Source organism: Rhinolophus sinicus, linkage group LG03, assembly GCF_036562045.2.
Source record: "Rhinolophus sinicus isolate RSC01 linkage group LG03, ASM3656204v1, whole genome shotgun sequence".
Classification (NCBI taxonomy): domain Eukaryota; kingdom Metazoa; phylum Chordata; class Mammalia; order Chiroptera; family Rhinolophidae; genus Rhinolophus; species Rhinolophus sinicus.
This window is the reverse complement of record NC_133753.1, coordinates 188,617,750-188,637,661: the sequence shown is the minus strand read 5'-3', so window position 1 is coordinate 188,637,661 and position 19,912 is coordinate 188,617,750. Positions and strand designations below refer to the sequence as shown.

Here is a 19,912-nt window from a genome sequence, read left to right as displayed (position 1 = left end):
CTGGCTCTTTTCCTTCCCTTTTTGCAAACATGAACGTGAACCCCCTCCTTCCTTCCTTGGATGTCACTGGCCAGTCTGGGATCAAAGCCACCCTTGGTCAGCCATCCTCCCGTGTCAGCACCTGTTGGGCACCTTGTCTCACGTTTTGGTATTCCTACAATGCCCCTGCCAGGGATTTGTAACTGGCCCTATTTTAGATGAGGAATCGGAGACAGAGAGAAACAGAAGTAACTTAGCAAAAGTCAGGAACTCCCAGGCGGAAACCAGGCTCGCACCCCAGTCTCTCATAACAGTCGCTGCTCCTTCTACACACCAGGTGGGATTTACTTGAGGAAACACTGTTTCTTAAGGAACACTCAGTATGCAGCCAGGACACTTCCCCCTTGTACTGAGAGGCAGTTAAGTGTAACACAGTGGTTCAGAGTGAGATCCTGGTGTCCAGAGACCCGTTGGGGGGGCGGGGGGGGAGGTTGCCAAGTCAAAGCTATTTTCATAATAATATAAGATGTTATCGGCCCTTTGACCCTTGTTCTCCCATTAAGTTACAGTGGAGTTTCCAGGATCTATGTAACATGTGTCATACAATAAATAGACTGAATGCAGAAGCAGATATAACAGTCTAGGTGTCTTCTGTGACCCTGGATGTGAAAGATAACTGAAAATGTAAACTCCATCCACCCTTATTACAGGCTTTTTAAAAGAAATATATTTTTCGTAAAAATATATTAATGTTAACATGCAATTTTATTATTTTTAAATAAACATTTAAAACTTTTCTCAGCCTTAATTTCTGATACAGTATATAGTGATAGATGCGACCAACAAAAACGGAAGCTCTTCAGGGACCTCAATATTTTTTAAAAAGTGGAAAGGGGTTCCAAGATCAAAAGATTAAAGAACTCCTCGGGGGTAGTGGTTAAAAATGCAGCCCCTGGAAGTGACTACCTAGATTCATAGCCCAACATTGCCACTTACTAGCCCTGCAGCCTTCTTTATACCTCAGTTTCCCGACCTGGAAAATGGAAATATTTCCTACTTTAGAGTTGTTCTGAACACGAAGTTAGTTAACACATGTAATGTGCATACAACAATATCCTGTGTATAAGGTATTGGTTTTTGCTCTTATTGTTACTGATTTTTACATATTACATATTTTTGTGCTTATTACCAGAAGAAATACCCCCAAGTTTCAAGATGAATAGAAAATATATACTACCAAATTACCCAAATAGATCTCATTCACTTGGATTAGAAATAGCAAAGACTCGTGGAAGGAGAGTCATGTTTCAAGCATAAAGGTAACAATAGTTTCCATTTACTGTCAATTTAATATTCTCCTCCTCTGGCACTAAGCATTACAAAAATCTCTTCAGAAAAAACGAAAACCCCTCACTTTTATAAGTAGAGTCTTATGCTCCACACTTGCAGACGCTGTGTTAGAAATGGGTAATCCTGGGCAGGGCAACCTGCTCGAGACCCATTACCCCAGGTGACGAGGTACTTGAGGATGGAATACCAAACATAGTGATTGGTGATAAAAGATAAGGGATAAGATAACGAATGCCTTGACTTCAGGATTTAAAGGTCATCGACAATGAAATCGACATTGTAGATTTCGGAAACAGATTTGATGTCTTTAACATAGTTTTAATGTTTTGCATAGTTTCAGGTTTATGCTAAATATAGATGCATCCTTTCCTCTAAAGAAATGCATCATGTTTACTCAGCAAATAGTTTATACTAAAAGGCTTTTTGGAGTTGAAAAGGTACTACAGTGACTGGCACGTACAATGAGGAGAAACAGCTTTTCCCTTGCCTGCTGTCAGTTACTGACGTGTCAGAGTCCCATCAGACCGTCCTGAGCACCCAGGTTCAGCCCACAAGTGATCAATAAATTATTATTCTAACATTAAAATGTTTGCAGCAGCGTGAAGCTAACCAAATCTTCCTAATGTCCATCAATGTTGGTGTCAAAATGGGCTGATTACAAATGAGTCTAAAATGAAATGACATGTATTCTTCAAAGCACTTAATCTCTAGATTGCCAAAAATGATCTTACAAAAAAGTCTGCACATTGAGCTGGCAACACTGCTGGTCTTCTGCATATGAATTATTGTGAATTCCAAATTAATAACGTCCAGTGGGATCAGAAAAGGGTTTAGAAATAACTTTTTAAAGAGTTTATTAGAAAGCAGCTTAACAATTATGAACCCACACATAACCTAAATTGGCAGAGAGCAAAATTCGTTCACGTTCTAGGCAAGAAAATGTATTTTATTTCATGTGTGTAACATGTGTTACTCATGTGTGCATCATGCATGTAACATTAATGTAAACATTTGATTCCATGTATTTCTAGATTTACAGGATTGTTTCAGAGCTGCTGATAATTTCATAGACTCGAGGAAATGTTTACAACCCAGTGAGTGTGCTTCTTAGGACAGGATAATGGTCAGGCTTCTGTCCAGCGTATTGCAATATTAAGAATAACCATCTCTGGCTTTCTTCTGTGTCTCCTTAAAAAAGTTACTGACCGGTGATGAAAGGAGAACTGACTCTGGGTGCTGAACACACAATGGGATTTATAAATGATGTAATACAGAATTGTACACCTGAAATCTATGTAACTTTACTAGCAATTGTCACCCCAATAAACTTTAATAAAAAAGAAAAAAAAGTTACTGACCTGTCTTGAGTCTATTTCCTCATCTGTAAAAACAGGAATGCTGCCTACACCACATGGTGGAGGAAAAGAAATGGTGCATGAAAAGCACCTTATACACACTAAAACATGAATTCACACCCCACAGAGCAGGAAGACTAGATAAGCCTGTGTCTAGTCTGCAGCTACGAAGTGCAAACAACCAGCACAGCCGCCGGGGGCTTCCATAACATGCAAGGGAGGGAATACATTACGTTTGTTCACTTTTTATCCCACTTTTTTTTCAAAACAGCTTTGTTGAGCTATAATTCACATATCATATAATCCACCCATTTAAAGTGCACCGTTGATTGGCGTTTAGTATATCTTGAGCTGTGCAGCCATCACCACAATCAGTTTGGATCCCAGTCTTGATGTCTTAAGACAGACATGTCAATTCGCCAGGGCCACGTGGCCCTGAGGTCACTCCCAGGAGGAAAGATTCCACAAGCCGTGGCGAGCCGGCTGCCGCGGCGAGTGCCAGCTTAGTGTGGATGAAGAAACTTGGATAGCTTTACTCTGGCATCCACCATAAATGCAGACAACTAGCTGTCATAAAGGCAACAAGCAACAACAAGGGGAAATACCCATAGGGATTGGATTACAAGTATGGATTTAGCAAAAAGTTAATTTGGGGTTACTTTGGATTAGTTTTAGATTTAATCAAAAAGAAATGTGAAGAATAAAAAGCTGGAGAAACAAAAGCACTATTGCAACACCATCGTAAGTGGGGAAATTTAAAATGATCAAATATGAAGTTAATACGAAGGTACCAGCATTCCCTAGGTTTTAAGCTGCTACCCTTGTTTGCCAAGTTCTGCCTACTTCTCCAAGGTGACAGGAATAAGAAAGCAAGAAAGAACGTGTGGCTGTGAAAGGACCAACATGGGGGAGAACTGGTAACTGTAGAACTGGGAACGGGCAGGAAGCCCAAGGGATCCTAACTAAGGGAGACAGAGAGTGGGGAACTGTGTGCCACGAGAAAGAAAAATAGACACAGTTCCAAGGAGAGGATAACCAGGAAACAAACTACCAGACAGCTCCATACTTTCCTACACCACAAACAAGTCCCCTCAAAATAAGCACTTCGTCTTGTTTCTTATCTTGTTCATGCAAATGCAAGGAAATGATGTTTAAATCTCTCTTGGCTTTGTCCTCCACCCAAATAGCATTTTACTCCAGAAAGGCAAAAACAAAACCAAACAAAAAACCCACAGAATTTTATAGAATTGTGATGAGATAGTGTTGTTTTACACACCCAGAATCAGAACTAAGAAGGTATCTTACTGAAGCCTGGAAGTAGATACATAAACGGAGGGAGTATTTTACAGATCAGCAAGCGCAAGGTCCTCGCTGCCCCCCACAGGGGAAAATGCTCAAAAGCAAAAGTGTACCGATAGGAGCGAGGTACACTCTAGTGCCGGCTGGTGTGGAGACGCGCTGGAGGCCAGAGGTGCCGGCGCCAGGGAGAGGTGAGCGCCATGGGGGGCTCGCTGGCTGCCGCGCAGGCGTCAGGCGCAACCAACCAGGTGTATCACATTGAGGGAATGAAAAGACGACACTGCTAAGAGCTACAGCACGGTATCACGTGCATGCAGGTAAGTGTAAATTAAAATATACCTCATGGGAAGCTCCACCTCATTTTCCCAAGATACAGATTTAAAAACGTGTCAAACAACCAAGGATCCAAGCTGGCAGCGTCTGTGAACACTGTGCCCTTTTCCTCCCATGAACACAGTAAAATCACAACTAAATTATCAACTTGGAGATCCACCTGAAGTCTACCTGAACCGAAGTCCTATACTAGGAATGTAAGAAGCCACCATGTCAGGCGGAGTCTCTGGTCCCGCTCCCCGCACAAAAACGCAGGACACGGTGAGGCCAAAACGGAACACCCACGGAGCCATGGATGGGGGTCATATCACTATATTCTCGCTGGCGGCTGGGTTGGAGACACAGGAAGCAGGAGCCACACGATCCGCAACCTGCCGTCCGCTTTTCTGCCAACCAACCCACCCACCTGCGCTTGCTAGCTCAGCCATGGCAGTTACATCAGTGGCCAATGGCTAATTGGTAACAGCTGATGGCCAACTAGTCACAGCTGACGGCCATCTACTACCCGAGCCAGCACCTTTCCACGTGAAGGCGAGCTTGGAAACTGCTTTCTGAGCTGTCCCCACACTCCGTGAGACTGGTAGGAGGGACAGAGACATGCACAGGCCAGCGTCACCCTTGCCTGTGGCAGCTGAGAATCAGGAGGGATCACCTCCGTGTGGAGCAAAGGACCCCAGCCCCCCACCCGGCCCCCCAGCCTAGAGTACCAGTGCAAGGAGGAAGAGCCCCCACATCTGGCTGTGAAAAACAGTGGGATTCTAACCGCTGCGTGAGCCTGGAAGGCTGCGGGAAACCCACACGTCCTCACAGCGCCCGCGTGCAGACTCGCTCACTCACCTCAGGTTCCAGCGGTGGGTCAGCGACTCCAGGGCAGTTGGAGAAAAATGAGGAGATTGAGCCGTGTGGCTTGGGACAGGCAAGAACTGGTGGGACAGCCACCATTTCCCGTGTGGTACCCTACTCCCGTGCAGCTAGCAAGCGGGTGCCATCTTCCCTGTGTTGAGCTGTCCCCCACGCCCACGGCCAAATCTGCATCTGAATTGGTCTGGTGAGCTGCACTGACTCCACCCTGGTGATCAGACACCACGCCTCATCCAACACGCCTACCGCTTTATCAGCAGCAGGCCTCAGGGTGTCCTTTCTGCAGAACCACCCCAGGCCTGGTTCTGGTGGCAGCCATCCTCCCACGTCCCTCCAAGGTTAGCACAGGCAGCAAACAACCACAGATCACTTTATAGCTCCCACCAGGTAGTCCCCAGCCAGTCACAGCAGTGGCTGACCTGGGCCTGCACCAGAGCCCCTCTCAAGAGGTCCCGGAACCAACACACATGGAGGTTGGCTCAGACCACAGCAGAGCGCTGCCAATTAGCCTCACAAGCGGCACACAAAGGGCGGTCTCAGCAGGCAAGAGCCTGCTGGGGCCAATCCTGCTCTGTGGGGTCAGCCCCTCCCTGCCCCACACAATGGCCTATAAGCTGTGGATGTGGCCAAACTCCACAGCCAGTCACCCTGAGGGTGAGTCCCACCCACTGACATGCCAACAGCAATCAAGGCCCAAGTATAACAAGAGGGCACACACAACCCCCACAGGGAACACTCACGGAGCACCCGGTAAGTTACTCTTCTTAATGTCAAACTAAGTTTGGAGCAAACAAGTCACTCTTGAGTTTCCCATATTATTCTGACAGCCACAAATCAGATAACAGCTGAGGCAATGAAGACACTGTCCAGTAGACAGGTCCTGAGTCCAGTGGACACACCCCTCACTCGGTGAAAACAGAATCTTTAAACCCCGTCCAGAAATGATATTTGAGAGCCAGTATGATTCTGCCTTTTATTATCAGGTCAGAACAGATGAAGTACAGGGAGACATAGCAGCAATGAGGCTCCGTCGTAGAATTTGGCTTCCACTAGTGCTCAGTAAGGACACACGTGAAGGAGATGACGGCTCGTGAGCAGCAGACACTCAGAACACCACCTGGGCCCGGAAGTGCATCTGCTTGGTGGCGTTGTTCTTCATGCCTGTCTTCAGCATCCACTTGGCCTTCATCCTTTGGACATACTGCATGTCCCGCTGGCTCCTGGAAGCTGCCCCTTTGGTTAGGAAGGGGGTAAGAAATGAGGCAAAGGGCTGTTACTTGTCATCAAAGAAAACCCAATCTTTTCGAAGAATCTCAAACTTAGCTTGGGGCTCTGTATTTACAGAAAAGTTGCTAGCTTGGAGTCTCTACACAATGGGCCAGGGGTTACGTGCACCCCGGAACTGCATACCACAACTTCTCTCTATATACTTCTCTCTGAGATAAGTATACTTTTCTCTGAGATAAACCTCTTTTGTTTTCACCATCTGGAAAGGGTCTACAAGCCCAAAAGGTGAAGGCCCACTGATCTGCGGGGACAGAGACAGGCAGAGGCTATAATCAAGTCAGAGAATTCCTGACAAGAGTAACATGAAGTCTGTGTCTGCTACGTTTAAGTGGCCTCACAGCTCCCAGGCAGCCACGTGAAGGCAACCACGTGGATACACAGTGGCACTGAAAATGGGTTTCAGTTGTGCAGAGCTTTCCAGGCCATCAGAAAAGCTCTCGTCTTACCAGTTCCAGTGGACTCATGTTTTCCTGAAGAGCTAAGGATAGAGCTTCATACAGCAGACACAGCAGAATAGATTTAAATATTTCACAGCGATGAGGTATCCAAAATTAACAAGTCAGTGGCCTGCTTTATTCCTGACTCTTACTAAGTTTTCTTTGGGAACGTTACAAAAAGGAGTGACAGCCATCCTTGATTATGTGCATGGACGGTATGACACGTGCATTATGATATTCAACACGCATGAGTCTACGACGTAGGTCCTATTATTATCACCTTCATTTTGTAAGTGAGGAAAAAGAGGCCCAGGTGAATTACATCACTTGTGCTCATCATACAAGAACCTACCAGTGTATCAGACAGCTCATGTTATTTACCTCGGCTCAGGCTATTTGCCACGAGGATACTATCTAGTTTCCCTGTGTAACCTCCTGGACAATTTCAATGTTTGATGACTACTAAATAATTATTTTGGTAACTATTACCTTCTGAAAAAGTAGTGGTGTATATGCAGTTTTAGAAAGTTACTGTGGCAGGAATACGAAGTTTTTAAGTCACATAGCTTTGGGCTTTTGCCGTGAACATATTAAGTGGTAATGGAAGCCAAAGAGCCAAGAGGCTCAGATTTCCCTAGAGAGGCCCCACAAAGACAACATAAAAGGAAGCGGCTTCAGCCCAGCCCCTTCCTGAAAACGAGTTCCTGGGCGGGTCCACGGCTGTCCACCTGACATACCTGTGCTGCCATTCCATCCCAGGGCTCTGTACTGCTGGAGTACCCGGCCCACGGCCTTCTGATTCTTGGCAACTGCCACAGCTCTTGACAAACCAAATCGCTGTTTATAGTATCTCATCAAGGAGCGATGACCCACTCTGGCACCTATTTTTCAAAGAGCAATATTTAAACACTAAGTTGAATAGTTTTTCAAGGCAGAGTTATAAAACAAAGGCTTTTCAAATCAGACTTTTAAGGGTATTGAGCTGGAAAATGGATGTGCCAGAGGAAACGGTGCTCTATCTGCTGAAGAAAGATGAAGCAGCATATTTAAAAATGAAACAAATAAAACCAAAGAGTACAAAGATTGTTTTAAAAGAATGGCAAGTCACTGATAAGTCAAAAACTCAGCACCTTGTACTTACTTATATACAATACGCCTCTTCCTCCCTGGAAATTCACATAGCAACACCTACTAGTACAGCTAATAGGACCCTAGGAGGTAAGGGATTGTAACTTTTTTTTAATAAAAAAGGTTAAGCAGAGAATGGTCTTGATGTTTAGGACTACAAGCCACAGTCTAGATCTAGACCTTTCCTTTGCTTAAATTCTCTATGGCAGCGGTTCTCAAACAGGTGATTTTACCCCAAGGACAGTGGGAAATGATTGGAGACATTTCTGGTTGTTACAGATAGAGGGCAGCTGGGGCATCTAGTGGGTAGAAGTCATGGTTGTAGCTAAACACCCCACAATGCACAGGACAACCCTCCACATTGAAGAATTATCTGGGCCAAAATGTCAATAGTGCCTAGGTTGACAAACACTGCCCTAATGCTTTCTAAATGATGGAAATCATCGGGTGAACTAGAATTTTAAAAGATGCTTAAATTGAATTCTCTCTACAGCTTTTGCTTGTTTAAAAGGATCTAGTAAAACTATGCAAGTCAATCATGTTTTCAGAAATGATTGTTTGGTTCTTTACAGGAAATTGCTGACCCCTACATCTCAGCTTCACAGCAGGTGAAAGGGAGGGGGCAGGCCTCCGGGACAGTGAGCTCCAGGCGCCATCAGAGCAGTGGCTCTCAAAACGTGATCTTGGGCCAGTGGTATCAGCATCACCTGAGAGCTTGTGTCTTCACAAGAATATGAATTAATATTAATCAAACACCTCCCAAGACAGATTTAACCATGTAGAGATTTAATAACAGCACACACAGGGCAAGAACCAGCTATTTCCACCGAAAATGAATAAAGGAAATATGGCTAGGTAGAACCGTGTGTACAACTTCTAGGAAATTTGACATTTATACATATAAAATCATTTCTTTCAGAATCCTGTGTAGAAAGCTCATAAACAGGATACTATGAATATAGCGCATGGCTGCATTTGCTTTTAGGATCTAGACATTTAATTTACATGAAAAAATTCTGTCAGTTTATTTTAAGTCTCTCTACCTGGCAAACTACCTGAAAAGCTTACTTGCTACACAGATATGGAAAAGCAGCTACCTCCAGTTGACTGTTTTGTGATCAGACTCAAGGGATGACAAAAAGAAACATCCAAATCAAAGATGATATGGGCTTTGGATACCAATATGGATGAAAACACATTCTGCTGAAGCTGACTGTTCTGGCACCTTAAGAGTTAACAAAGCTCCTAGATCACAAGAAATAAAGAAGACACAGCGCTGGGTAAACATTCAACTTAAATGGAGGCTCTAGCAGGAAGGCCCAGCATCATTCACTGGGATTTTGTACTTATACGTTTGGTCAGGATGCTCCAAGTTTGTAACGATGACTACTTCAAATCATTAAATGATAATGCTGGTCATTAGTACATAATAAATCAATACTTTTATATTCTTAAGCAGCATTTGGAAATGTGTATTATTGAAGTTGGACTTTTTAAAACATCCTTGAAAAGGTTTCATTACTCAATGCCAAGGTTTCCGACAGCTAGCAGCAGAAAAGAAAACTTGCAGTGTTTCGAGCTGCCCTTGCCCTGTCAGTGACAGTGAGCACCTGATTCCACGCCATGTGCTGAGAACTGCTCAACGTGAAGGCCCTCACGGAGGAAAATTATTTTTAGAACACACTGTTGACTGCCCAATAGGTAACAGATGGTTATGTCTGAGTTACAGTGAAGTCACAACCTGTCCATCTACCTTTCACCACAGCAATAACCACTTACAGAACTGTCCACTCCTACTTTAACAAACAGCCTAAGAACCGATGACATAAGATACTGGAAAGGAAAATACCTCCAACTATAATTTTCCTATGATCGCCTCTGTACCTCTTGTGGGTCCACCAACAGCTCCATCTGGTCAGCGAGCAGCTAACGGGATGTGTCTTTCACACCAACTTACTCCACAGCAACTGAAGAGCAAAGAACTCCAGCGACTGAGCCAGACCACGTTTCAAAATAATGCCCACAGTGCCCTCTACCGGACGCTCTTTGTCACTGGCTCTGGGATCAGCTACTTGATCTGAATTAACGAGATTCAAGGTATCACAACTACTGCTTTTAAAACTAGTTTGAAACTAAATCTACTAAGTGTGGTGGATAAAATATGATTAAGCTCTTCACATTAGAGTCCTTCTCAAATTAGCTTCTTGCTAACATCCATGCCAAACCTTTCCGTAGAAAAAAACACTTGCATGGCCTAGTTAAGCAATCAGGCAAGAGAAAGAAATAAAACGCATCGAAATTGGGAATGAAGAAGTTAAACTGTCACATTTTGCAGATGACATGATTCTTTATATAGAAAACCCTAAACACTCCACCAAAAAACTATTAGAAATAATAAATGAATACAGTAAAGTTGCCGGCTACAAAATCAATGTACAAAAATCCACTGCATTCCTATATACTAACAATAAAATTTCAGAAAAAGAAATGAAAAAAGCAACTTCTTTTGCAATTGCAACAAAAATAAAATACCTAGGAATAAACTTAACAAAGGATGTGAAAGACCTATTCACTGAAAACTGTAAGTCAGTTTTAAAAGAAATTGAAGAACATACAAAGAAATGGAAAAATATTCCATGTTCATGGATTGGAAGAATCAACATAGTTAAAACGGCCATATTACCCAAAGGAATACACGGATTTAATGCAATCCCCATCAAAATCCCAATGGCATTTTTTAAAGAATAGAAAAAATCATCAGAATTGTATGGAACCACAAAAGACCCCAAATAGCCAAAGCAATCCTAAGAGAAAAAAAACAATGCTGGAAGTATCACACTCCCTGACTTCAAATTGTACTACAAAATGACAATAATCAAAACAGCATGCTACTGGCAGAAAAACAGACATACAGACCAATGGAATAGGATTGAAAACCCAGAAATAAACCCACATTTATATGAGCAGACAATTTTTGATAAAGGAGCCAAAAACATACAATGGAAAAAAGAAAGCCTCTTCAATAAATGGTGCTGAGAAAATTGGAAAGCCACGTGCAAAAGAATGAAACTAGACTGTTATCTGTCACCATGTACCAAAATTAACTTAAAATGGACAAAAGATCTAAACATAAGACCTGAAACAGTAAACTGCATAGAAGAAAACATAGGTACTAAACTTATGGACCTTGGGTTTAAAGAGGATTTTATAAATCTGATCTCAAAGGCAAGGGAAGTAAAAGCAAAAATAAATGAATGGGACTATATCAAACTAAAAAGCTTCTGCACAGCAAAAGAAACCATCAACAAAACAAAGAGGCAACCAATTGAATGAGAGAAGATATTTGCAAACACCTCAGATAAGGGGCTGATATCCAAAACATATAAAGAATTCATACAACTCAACAACAAAAAAACAACAATCCAATTATAAAATGGGCAAAGGACTGAGCAGACACATCTCCCAAGAAGACGTAAATGGCCAGCAGATATGAAAAAATTCTCAACTTCACTTGCTATTAGGGAAATGCAAATCAAAAGCACAATGAGATATCACCTCACACCTGTTAGAATGGCTGTTATCAACAAGACAAATAATAACAAGTGTTGGAGAGGCTGTGGAGAAAAAAAGAACCCTCATACACTGTTGGTGGGAATCTAAATTGGTACAGCCACTACGGAAAACAGTATGGAGGTTCCTCAAAAAACTAAGAATAGAATAAATCCCTCTTCTAGGTATCTACCCAAAAAAACCTGAACACATTTATCTGTAAAGATATATGTACCCTGATGTTCACTGCAGCACCATGGAAACAACCAAAGTGTCCTTTGATAGATGACTGGATAAAGAAGATGTGGTACATATACACAATGGAATACTACTGTGCCATAAGAAAAGATGAAATACTGCCATTGGTGACAACATTGATGTATCTTGAGATTATCGTGCTAAGCAAAATTAAGTCAGACAGAAAAAGAACCATGTGACTTCACTCATATGTAGGATATAAAACTGAAAACAACAAAGGAACAAGACAAATGAAAAAGAAACAAAAACTCAGACCTAGACCACAGTTCAGTGGTTACCAGCGGGTAAGGGGGTAGGAGTGGTAGATGAGGGAAAGGGGTCAAACATATGGTGCCGGAAGGAGACCTCTGTGTGGTGGACACTCAATGTGAGATACACATGATGTATTACAGAATTGTATAATTGAAACCTACACAATTTTACTAACCAATGTTACCCCAATAAATTTAACAATAAATAAAGAACCTCTTGGCTGTCGGTTAGGTCTTTCCAGAGTCTGTGTCTAACAGCACAGCATTTCTCAGCACTCTACCACCCAACCAGTTACCTTACTACATCCAAGGCTACGTCAAAGCGCTGTCCTGAGGCTTCTTATCCAAGTTTAAAATAACATGACTCAGTAAGTGACCTGCAGCTGTGAGCCAGGAAACCTAGGCTTTAAAACCAGGGACATTCAACTTTCAAGCTCATCTCACGCCGCTTCCTTTGACCAACTGATGATACAGAGGCAAAGCAGTCTGCTCCCAGTACTGCAGGGAAATACGATTCCAAGGCCCTGAGGCGTGTTGTAAAAATAAAACATCTGCCTCAACATGCTAACCACCCAGGAAATACAGGTATTATTCGGATCTCATCATCTCTTCCATTCCATTCCTTTTCCTTCTCTCATGTGTCTTCTGTAGCATCTCCCATTCTTATTAGCTAATCATAACATTGTAAACAATAGTGGATGCTTCTCGTGTTCTTGGTTTCTTCATCTCTTTATACCTGTGTTAAATTCCCACTATTATGAATACCTTTCCCCAAAGCAGAAGACAGAATTCAAACTCTAAGCCTCCCCGCTACAACCAGAAACAGACGCCGTGGGCACTGTCAATCAGACACACCCATGCCAGCCTACCACTTGGAAGTCTGAGCAACACAAGGAAACAGCAATCAATTCAAACAAGAGTAAGGTCAAGATTAACAAGAAAAACCTAGATGAGCCCCCCCCAAAAGATATTAATATATAAACAGAACAGAATAGGTCTGCATATTTGAAAAGGAATGACTGATCCAAGCATTCTGAGTCAGAACAGAAGTGAGCAAAAACACCAACCCAATTTAAACAAACAGCCAACACAGAGCAAGTGGCAGCCTTCAGAGCATACCACGTCCCTGAGGACACAAACACACACTGAGTTTTATGTTCTACTTCCCTCAGTATGGAAAAGAATGGATAAGAACATGCCTCCCCAATAGTCTCACTGGCATCAAGCTATTTATTTCTGACAAACGCACTCACCAGACGGCAGAATCAGCTCCATGGTTTCATCATCATATTCCAACGTCTTGTCAGAGGACAACTCGTCAGTCTCAGGGGGCTCCTCCCCATCTTTGTGATCTGGGTAGCTACTCCTGGAAAACAGTGAAAGGGCATTAATAGATAGATTGACACCTCAAACTTAACTGAAAGACATACATTGTATTTGCAAATGTGGCAAACCCACCAGCTACCTAAAAGGTTTGAGAGAAAACTTGTTGGCCTTTACTCTGTAGTAAAAGTTGCAAATGACCTAAGAACTCAAAATGGATCACAGAACTAAATGAAAAACGCAAAACTATAAAGCTCTCAGAAGACAACACAGGAAAAATCTGGATTTCTGGGGCTTGGTGATGACTTTAGGTATGACACCAAAGGCACGATCCATGAAAAAAAATTAATGAACTGGACTACACTAAAATTAAAATCTACTCTGTGAAAAACAATGTCAGAGGATTAAAATGCAAGTCACAGACAAAAGAAAATGTTTGCAGAAGGCACATCTCATAAAAGACTGTTATCCAAAATATAAAACTCAACAAGAAAACAACCACCCAACTGAAAAATGTGCCAAAGACCTTACAGAAACCTCACGAGGAAGATAGGCGGCTGGTAAACAAGCATGTAAAGATGCTCCACATCACATCAGCAGGGAAATGCAAATTAAAACAAAGAGATGTTTCAATCTGGCCCAAGCCCAGAGCACTGACAACGCCAGTGCTGCGAGAACGTGGAGCAGCAGGAACGCTCACTCACTGCGGGTGGGAATGCAGAGGGGCACGGCCACTCTGCAACGCCGGCCACTCTGCAACGCCGGCCACTCTGCAACGCCGGCCACTCTGCAACGCCGGCCACTCTGCAACGCCGGCCACTCTGCAACGCCGGCCACTCTGCAACGCCGGCCACTCTGCAACGCCGGCCACTCTGCAACGCCGTTGGGCAGTTTCTCATGAAACTAACGCCATACTCATTCTCTTACCATATGGTCCGGCAATCTTGCTGCCTGCTGTCTCCCCAAAGGAGCTGAACACTCATGTCAACACAAACACCTGCACATAGATGTTTACAGCAGCTTTATTCACAATTGCTTAAACTTGGAAATAACCAAAATATCTTTCAGTAGGTGATGGATAAATAAACTGTGGTCCATCCAGGAAATGGAATACTATTCAGACCAAAAAGAAAAGAGCTGTCAACCCATGAAAAGACATGGAAGAACTAAGAGAAAGAAGCCAAGCTGAAAAGGCTATATATTCAAACCACATGAAGTTTGGAAAAATCAGATCGATGAAGAAAGTAAAGATCAGCGGTTTCCAGGGTTTGGGGTGGAGGAAGGGAACATACAGGATTTTCAGGGCAGTGAAACTACTCTGCGTGACGCTGTAACAGTGGATACATGTCATACATTTGTCCCATGTACAACACCAAGAGCAAGCTCTAATGTAAACTATGGATTTTGACGCTGATGGGTCAGTACAGGTTCCTCAGCTGTAACAAATGTACAACTAGCGGGATGATGATGATAAGGAGGAGGAAGGCTGTCACGAGTGGGGGCAGGGGGCATACGGGAAATCTCTGTACCTGCTGCTCAATTTTGCCAAGAACCTAAAATTGCACTAAAAAAAAAAAAAGAGTAATCAAATGACCTAAAACTGAATTCTTTTACCTATTTGTTTCTCCCTAGGTAGGTAACCAGAGAGGAAGAAGAGAAAGGAGAGCTAGAGCTGCTGCTCTGGTCAACTTAACCATTATAATAAGTTCTACAAATTGATGGTTGCCTGATGGGCGGGGGTGGGGGCATTAAGAAATACAAATTGCCAGTTATAAACAGTCACAGGAATGGAAAGTACAGCACAGGGAATACAGTCAACAGTATTGCAATAACTATGTATAGTGCCAGGTGGGTACTAGATTTATTGGGGTGATCACTTTGTAAGTTATATAAATGCCTAATCACTATGCTGTACACCTGAAACTAAATAGTGCATGCCAACTGTAATCGAAAATTTTTTTTAAAGTTAAATAATTTCTGGAATGGTGCTGTCCAATAGAACTCTGTGATACAGAAATTTTCTGTGTGGTAGCTACTAATATGGTAGCTACTAATCATTGTGCTTTTAACCACTGAGCTTTGACGTGTAGTTGTACAACTGAAGAACTAAAGTTTTAAAATTTCAATTTCTAATTAACTTAAATAGCCACATGAGTACATCCAGTAATTACCATATTAGACAGTGCAGTTCTAGAACAATCTTTATGTTCCTAGAAATGTTCACAAATACATAGAAAATAATTGGAGAAATGCACACTAAATTGTTAGCAGTAGATGATAACCCAAAAGAAAAACAGACAAAAGACTTGATCAAACACTTCACGAGATATCTAAATAGCCAATTAACATATAAAAGGTTCTCAACTACAGTAGTAATCTCCAAAGTGGCAAAAATGAAAAGCTCTCCCTCACTATAAAAGAGAAATGAGAAGTCAGCAGGAAAATGCAAAAGGACAACAGAAAAGACCAGGACTTTTCTGAACACTTGACTATGTCACAGGGATTGCATGCCTGGCCTGGTTAACTATACACACCTGCTTGTGTAGCACACTAGGATTAGCTGTTCAAGATTGCCTAGCATAGATTCGGTGTATGACATACTATAAATTATACAAGTTTCTAGTAAAGGGTTAATGAACCACCTATGGGATAATCTCACCCATGGGATAATCTCAAATGACTAGGACTGGCCCAGTTCAGCGACCATCTCAACTCCCTTAGGAGACAGATTGTGATTCAAGGACTCTCAGGGAAACCAAAACATGACACCAAATTTCTCTGCCTCTGTTCACAAGGTAACTGGCAAAACTGAACTCTTGACCATTAAACCATTAAAACAAAACAAAACAAAATAAAAAACAACCCAAGTTTTCAAGTCACACAAACTTCACTTTGGGTCTACGATTTCTCCTTATCAGATTTCTTTATCAGATGTGTTTAACCCAGTTACACTCAGTTTCTTATTTACAAAATGAGAGGGAATAACCACCCATAGAGAAGTGTTCTAAGAGTTACAAAGTGTATATTGTACAGCGCCAGACACATATCAGGCACTGGCTTCGCTTCACATTACAATCCAGACTTACCTAAAATCATAGAAGTCTGCGAATTCCAAAGCAGCATCACCCTCTGTGAGGAGCTTACAGTGGCTTTTGTCATTCATATGCGCCTGTACAGCTTCTGTGGAGTAGAACGATTTTCCTTTCTCGTTGCACCACAAGCAAATCTTCCCAACACCAACTTTCTCTCCTGGAAAAATAATTTAAGGAAAAAAACATGAAAAAAGCTTTTGCGGCCAGATTAAGTCTCACCATTTATCTGCACAATTCATAAAACAGGCATCAAGTTTCTGATCTTCATGAAATAAACAGGTAATGAAATCAAAGACTGATGAGAAACATAAAACTAATGTTCCCTTTAAGACCTGCCCCCCAATAATGTGCTATTTCCTCCTTCAAAGGAAAGCTATTATACTTACCCAAATACCGAATCAGTCCCTTAAGATCCGAAAGATATTCTATATCAGGAATAAAGAAGCTGTGGATTTTAGTCATATGAGCCACATTCTTCATAAGAGAGCTTGAATGATGGGGACAAAATAAGCAGTCCGTTATAGGGATGGCACCGAGGGGGGCGCTTCCCCCAGCCTCTTCCTCCTCTGCTTCCTGCTCCAACTCGTCCATCGATTCAGCATCCTCACAGTCCAATTCTTCATCAGAATCAATATCTTCCCACTCTTCAAGCCAAAACATGGTTAGTTTAAAAAAAGTGGTGACCGCAATCAAAGAAATCACAGAAACAAACACCAGGTGGTACAGTCCTATGTTTGGGAAGACAGGGTGCTGACCTCCTAGGACACACCCTCTTGTAGGATCTCAGTGTTAACTATTCCTTTACCACAGACCAATCTGCATGGCTAAGAAATACCTTAATCTTTGTTTTCCAGCCCCCAGTAAACTCCTTGAAGGAGTCTTTGCTTTTTCCTAGGTCTGTATGAACTCATATGAACAGCGTTAACAGGATGTGTGATGAGAGAGACAAGGAATAACTTATAAAGTCAAGGAGACTAGGTTGCTGGCTCCAGCTCCACATTTCAGGTTAGTTCGCTGAGTTTGAACTCCATCTTATCGTTTCAATCCCACAAATTAAGTGCAAAATCATAACTAGAAACGCAACAGAACTACAAATTCCACAACAGATAACAGGTCCTCCTCCTGTGCATGCGTTTAAAAGCCTCCTTATTCAAAAAACAGAAATCGATTCATCCCTCCCCACCCCCAGAGGTTTCAGGCCTTGAATCTACAAGTGACCTCAACAGACAGAACTCCCCCGGGGATTCAGCCACGTAGGTCACTGCGGAAAGCATCTAAACCGCCCTCACTTAACACGGAGCATCAGTGTGGAAACGTGAAGGGGGCCGACGCCTGGCCCCCACCCCGCCCGCCGCGCACGGCCCTCACCGTCGCCATCCGGGCCCTCCTCCGCGCTCCCTCCCTCCGCGCCCTGCTGCCTGGCCAGCTTCCTCGCCTGCTGTTCAAACCACTGGAGCCGGGGGGGTTTCTCGGCCGCGTCCCGGTCGTCAGTCGCACGTCCTCCACCCGCCGCCGCCACGCGGCTCCCGGCCTCGTTCTCGGGCGCTGGGGGCGCCTTCTTGGGCGACGGCTGGGCCTTGATGGCCTGCTGGATGGCCGCGTTCACGGCATCCTTGTCCACGCTGTGCACGCCCAGCCCTTTCTCCAGGTTCTTCTCATTCATCATCTCCACCTTCCGAGTCACCGCCTTCTTCTCCAGCTCCACATGCCGCCGGGACTTGAGGTGGTTTTCGTAGGCATTGAAACAGGCAAACTTCTTACTGCAGACAGTGCAGTAGGTGGCCGTGCCCTTGCTCGCCTGCTCCGCCACGGCCCGCTGCGCCCGCACGCGCTCCTGGAAGCCCTCGGCGGTGACCGGGGCCATGTCCGCCACCTTGCGCTTCAGGTTGTAGCGGTGCCAGTCGGTCTTGTAGTGGGCGCGCTGCATCTCCGCGTCGTCGAACGCCACCCGGCAGGTGATGCAGGTGTACGTCGCCGTCGCCGTCGCCATCGCCAGACGGGAAGTAAGAGGAGACAAAGGTAGAAATCTAGCGAACAGCGTCCTGACCCTACGAGGCACTCAAACCTTGACTTAGCTCAGAGCCCACGGAGAACCACAACAGCGCTGACTTCCCCAATGGCTCTGCCGGAAGAGGACGTACAGGAGGAGGGCTACTCCCCGCTGGACAGGAAGTCCCGCCTCTCACCCGCGTCCTTTCCAATGAGCGGCCAGGGAAGGCGAGAGCTGCTATTGGCTAATCAGGCCCCGCCTTGTCGACCTGAGGTGGGTGTTAAATGGGTCAGCCTGAGTTTTGATTGAGTCCAGTAAGGTAGGTGATGATCGGCGGCATCCGCGGTCTCCTGGTTCCTTTGCGTTATGCGGGGGCCATGAGACGTAGTAACGGCGACCGCTGCGAGAGAAGGGGGAGTGGGGCGCCCAGGGCGGCTCCCGGGCCCCGAGAGTGGCGTGGCGGCCACGCGACCGTGCGGGCTTTTCCGAGGACCGCGCGCTGCGCCCCTGCCGCCCGCTGAATAGGCGTCACGAACGCGAGGGTTGCTGCTGATCCGCGGGTGAGCCCGCCGGCCGGCTGGAGTCCAGCGACCCCGGAGCGTCAGTCCTGCGCGCGGACTAAACTCGTACGTGAAATACTGGCCGGCTGGGAGTTAGGAGCCAGCCGTGTCGCTGCCCAGTAGAAACATAATTCAAATACGATGTGCCGTCTTAAATGGAACGGTAGCCACGACTTTCAAAGGCAAAAAGAGTTGATTGTTATGTTGTATTTCACCCGATATATCCAAAATACTATCATTTCAATATGTAATCAATCCAAAAGATTTAATGCTAAATTTTACATTCGTTTGTTGGTACTAAATCTTGGAACTCCAGCGTGTATTTTACAACAGCACATGTCAATTCGGACTCAGTTGACTCTGTGGCCTCATCTGTAACAGCACCGTTTTATAGGAAACACGAAATGTTAAAAGCGTAGGCGTCTTAGGCTCTTCTGCACGGGCTCGTTAAACCGGTCCGCGCTGTCACAGAAACGAACACTGCGTCTTCAGAAGCCAAGGGTCACTTGACACCACAGAAGACAGAGACATTTAAAAAAATCTAGCTCAAGCCAATATTGTTCTTGCTCAGAGCCATCCAGGGGTTTCCCCTGACTCAGAATGATATTCAAATACCTTAATACAGTATCTGAATGTTTGCTCCCTCTCACCCCCACCCCCCCCACCCCCGCCCCATCCCTCTCTCGTCAATTCGTATGTTGAAAACCTAACACCCAATACCCAAGGTGGTAGTGTTAGGAGGTGGGAGTTTGGGGAGGTGATTAGGTCATGAGGGCAGAACCCTCATAATGGGATTAGTGCTATTTTCAGAGACCCAGGACCCCACACAATGGAAAGTCTGAGCGGGATGAGCGTCCTCA

General features: G+C 44.2%; 1 protein-coding gene across 1 annotated transcript; it reads right to left on the bottom strand.

Moving 5' to 3' along the window:
- Positions 1–6,136: 6,136 nt before the first annotated feature.
- On the bottom strand, positions 6,137–18,639 carry ZNF622 (zinc finger protein 622). Its single transcript, XM_019753541.2, has 6 exons — positions 17,871–18,639; positions 16,889–17,146; positions 16,497–16,659; positions 13,341–13,453; positions 7,639–7,782; positions 6,137–6,410 (listed from the first exon to the last, which is right to left on the bottom strand). Exons 1-6 carry the CDS (start codon positions 18,490–18,492, stop codon positions 6,283–6,285), a joined length of 1,428 nt encoding a protein of 475 aa, XP_019609100.2. The 5' UTR covers positions 18,493–18,639; the 3' UTR covers positions 6,137–6,282.
- Between the last annotated feature and the right edge of the window lie 1,273 nt (positions 18,640–19,912).